At 42.9% G+C, this 2,187-nt stretch overlaps 1 protein-coding gene across 1 annotated transcript; it reads left to right on the plus strand.

The window, feature by feature from the left end:
• Window positions 1-933: 933 nt before the first annotated feature.
• LOC107150759 (60S ribosomal protein L21-like) lies at window positions 934-1,561 on the plus strand. Its single transcript, XM_015495882.1, has 2 exons — window positions 934-1,319; window positions 1,519-1,561. The coding sequence occupies exons 1-2, from the start codon at window positions 934-936 to the stop codon at window positions 1,559-1,561; spliced, it is 429 nt and encodes a 142-aa protein (XP_015351368.1).
• The last annotated feature ends 626 nt before the right edge of the window (window positions 1,562-2,187 follow it).

Consider the following 2,187-nt stretch of genomic DNA (forward strand, 5'->3'; position numbering starts at 1 on the left):
GAAACAGCATTAGAGCCAAGGCCCCCCACACTGACAGCTAAGAACACTAGCCCAGGAGAGCCTCATGTTCCTCCCAGGTGAGAAACCTCTCCTAATGGACTTACTAATCTGGGGAAGAAACCCCATCCCTGCCTCCTCTCTAACCCCACCCTGGGTTTGGCCTAAGCAGAGGTCAGAAAATTTTTTCTGCAAAGGGCCAGTTAGTAAACATTTTAGGCTTGTATTCCAATTAAACTTTATTTGTGGATACTGAAATTTGAATTTCCTATAGTTGTCCCACATCATAAAATACTCTTCTTTTGATTTTTTTCCCTCCTAGTACTGGGGGTAGAACCCAGGGGTGCTCCTCCACTAAGATGCATCCCTAGCTTTTTTTATTTTTTATTTGAGTAGGGTGTCACTAAGTTACCCAGGAAGTCCTTGAACTTGTGATCCTCCCGCCTCAGCCTCCTGAGTCACTGTGACTATAGGTGTGCTCCACTGTACATGGCTCTTCTTTTGATTCCTTTAACCACTTAAAATGTAAACACCATTCTTCATAGAGACATAAAGTACACTTGTAGTTGCTTAGGCCTGGGAGGGTGAGGGAATGGGGGATGACAGGTTAAGGGGATGGTGTTTCTTCTTGGAGTGATCAAATGCACATATCTGTTAGTATACTAAAAACCACAGAATTGCACACTTTAAATGGATGAACTATATATCAATGAAGCTGTTTCTAAAAAACAAACAAAAACACTCTTAGCTCACAGACCACACACAGACAGACAGCAGGTAAGATTCAGCTCATGAGTTCAGCAGACCCCTGGAGCAGGTAGGAAAAATTGAGCTCAACAAGATTTAAATGCTTTCTTCCATTTGGCCAGAATCACCATTTTCCAGTAATTCTGCAGAATGAAAAACACAAAGGGAAAGAGGAGAGGAATCTGATAGATGTTATCTAGACCTTTTAGAAAACATGGAGTGATTCCTTTGGTCACATATATGCAAATCTACAAGAAGGGTGATACAGTACACATTAGGGAAAAGGCTACTGTTCAAAAAGGAATGACCCACAAATGTTACTGTGGCAATACTGGGAAAGTCTACAAAGTTACCCAGCCTGCTGTGTGCATAGTTGTGGGCAAGAAAGTTAAGGGCAAGATTCTTGCCAAGAAAATTAATGTGCATGTTAAGCCCATTAAGCACTCTAAGAGCGGAGACAGCTTCTTGAAACATGTGAAGAAAAATGATCAGAAAAAGAAGGAAGCCAAAGAGAAAGGGGCCTGGGTTCAGCAGAAGCACCAGCCTGTTCCACCCAGAAAAACCAACGGAGCTGGGTGCAGTGGTCCTGTAGTCCCTGCGGCTTGGGAGGCTGAGGCAGGAGGATTGTGAGTTCAAAGCCAGCCTCAACAAAAGCGAGGCACTAAGCAACTCAGCAAGACCCTGTCTCTAAATAAAATACAAAATAGGGCTGGGGATGTGGCTCAGTGGTTAAGCACTCCTGAGTTCAATCCTCGGTACCAAAAAAAGAGAGAGAATCAATGGAAAGGAACCTGAGCTGCTGGAACCTGTACCCTAAGAATTTATAGCATACTAAATATTAAAAAATAAAGGCCCTTAGACTGTTAAAAAAAAATCCAAATTTCCACATACTAAATGAACAGTGTTCTCAGAGTTGAATCTAGACTTGAGGGGGTGGGGAGGAGGTGGGGAGTTAGATAGGAGAGGTCTGGTGGGGTGACATGAGGACAGGCCAGGGCTATGTTAGACAGCTAGGTAGTGAGGCAAGGATAACTGTCTAGCCAGGTGCTGTGGTTTGAAAGTGTTCCCCAAAGTTCATATGTTAGAAACTTAATCACCAAATTCATGTGTAGATGGTATTTGGAGGTGAAGTCTTTGAGAGTTAATTAGGGTTAGGTGAGGTCGTGAGGATGGGGCCCCCATGGTTGGATCAGTGGCTTTATGAGAAGAGGAAGACAGACTTGAGCCAGTTCTCTTATTCTCTGCCTTCTGCCATGGGATAATACAACATGAAGGCCCTCACCAGAAGCAGCCCTTTGATCTTAGATTTCTCAGCCTTCTGAACCATGAGTCAAAAAAACTTCTATTGTTTATAAATTAACCAGTCTCAGATAATTCTGTTATAGTGAACACAAAATGGACTAAAACACCAAAAGTCAATAAACCATGGTCTACTGTCTGTTT

Source organism: Marmota marmota, unplaced genomic scaffold, assembly GCF_001458135.2.
Source record: "Marmota marmota marmota unplaced genomic scaffold, marMar, whole genome shotgun sequence".
Taxonomy (NCBI): Eukaryota; Metazoa; Chordata; class Mammalia; order Rodentia; family Sciuridae; genus Marmota; species Marmota marmota.

What these genes read in the sequence shown, in the direction of transcription:
- LOC107150759 (XM_015495882.1), top strand. Translation starts at nt 934, where the DNA reads ATGTTATCTAGACCTTTTAGAAAACATGGAGTGATTCCTTTGGTCACA. An exon ending in AGAAAAACCAACGGAGCTGG is followed by an intron (nt 1,320 to 1,518) that starts GTGCAGTGGTCC and finishes AAAAAGAGAGAG; the next exon opens with AATCAATGGAAAGGAACCTG.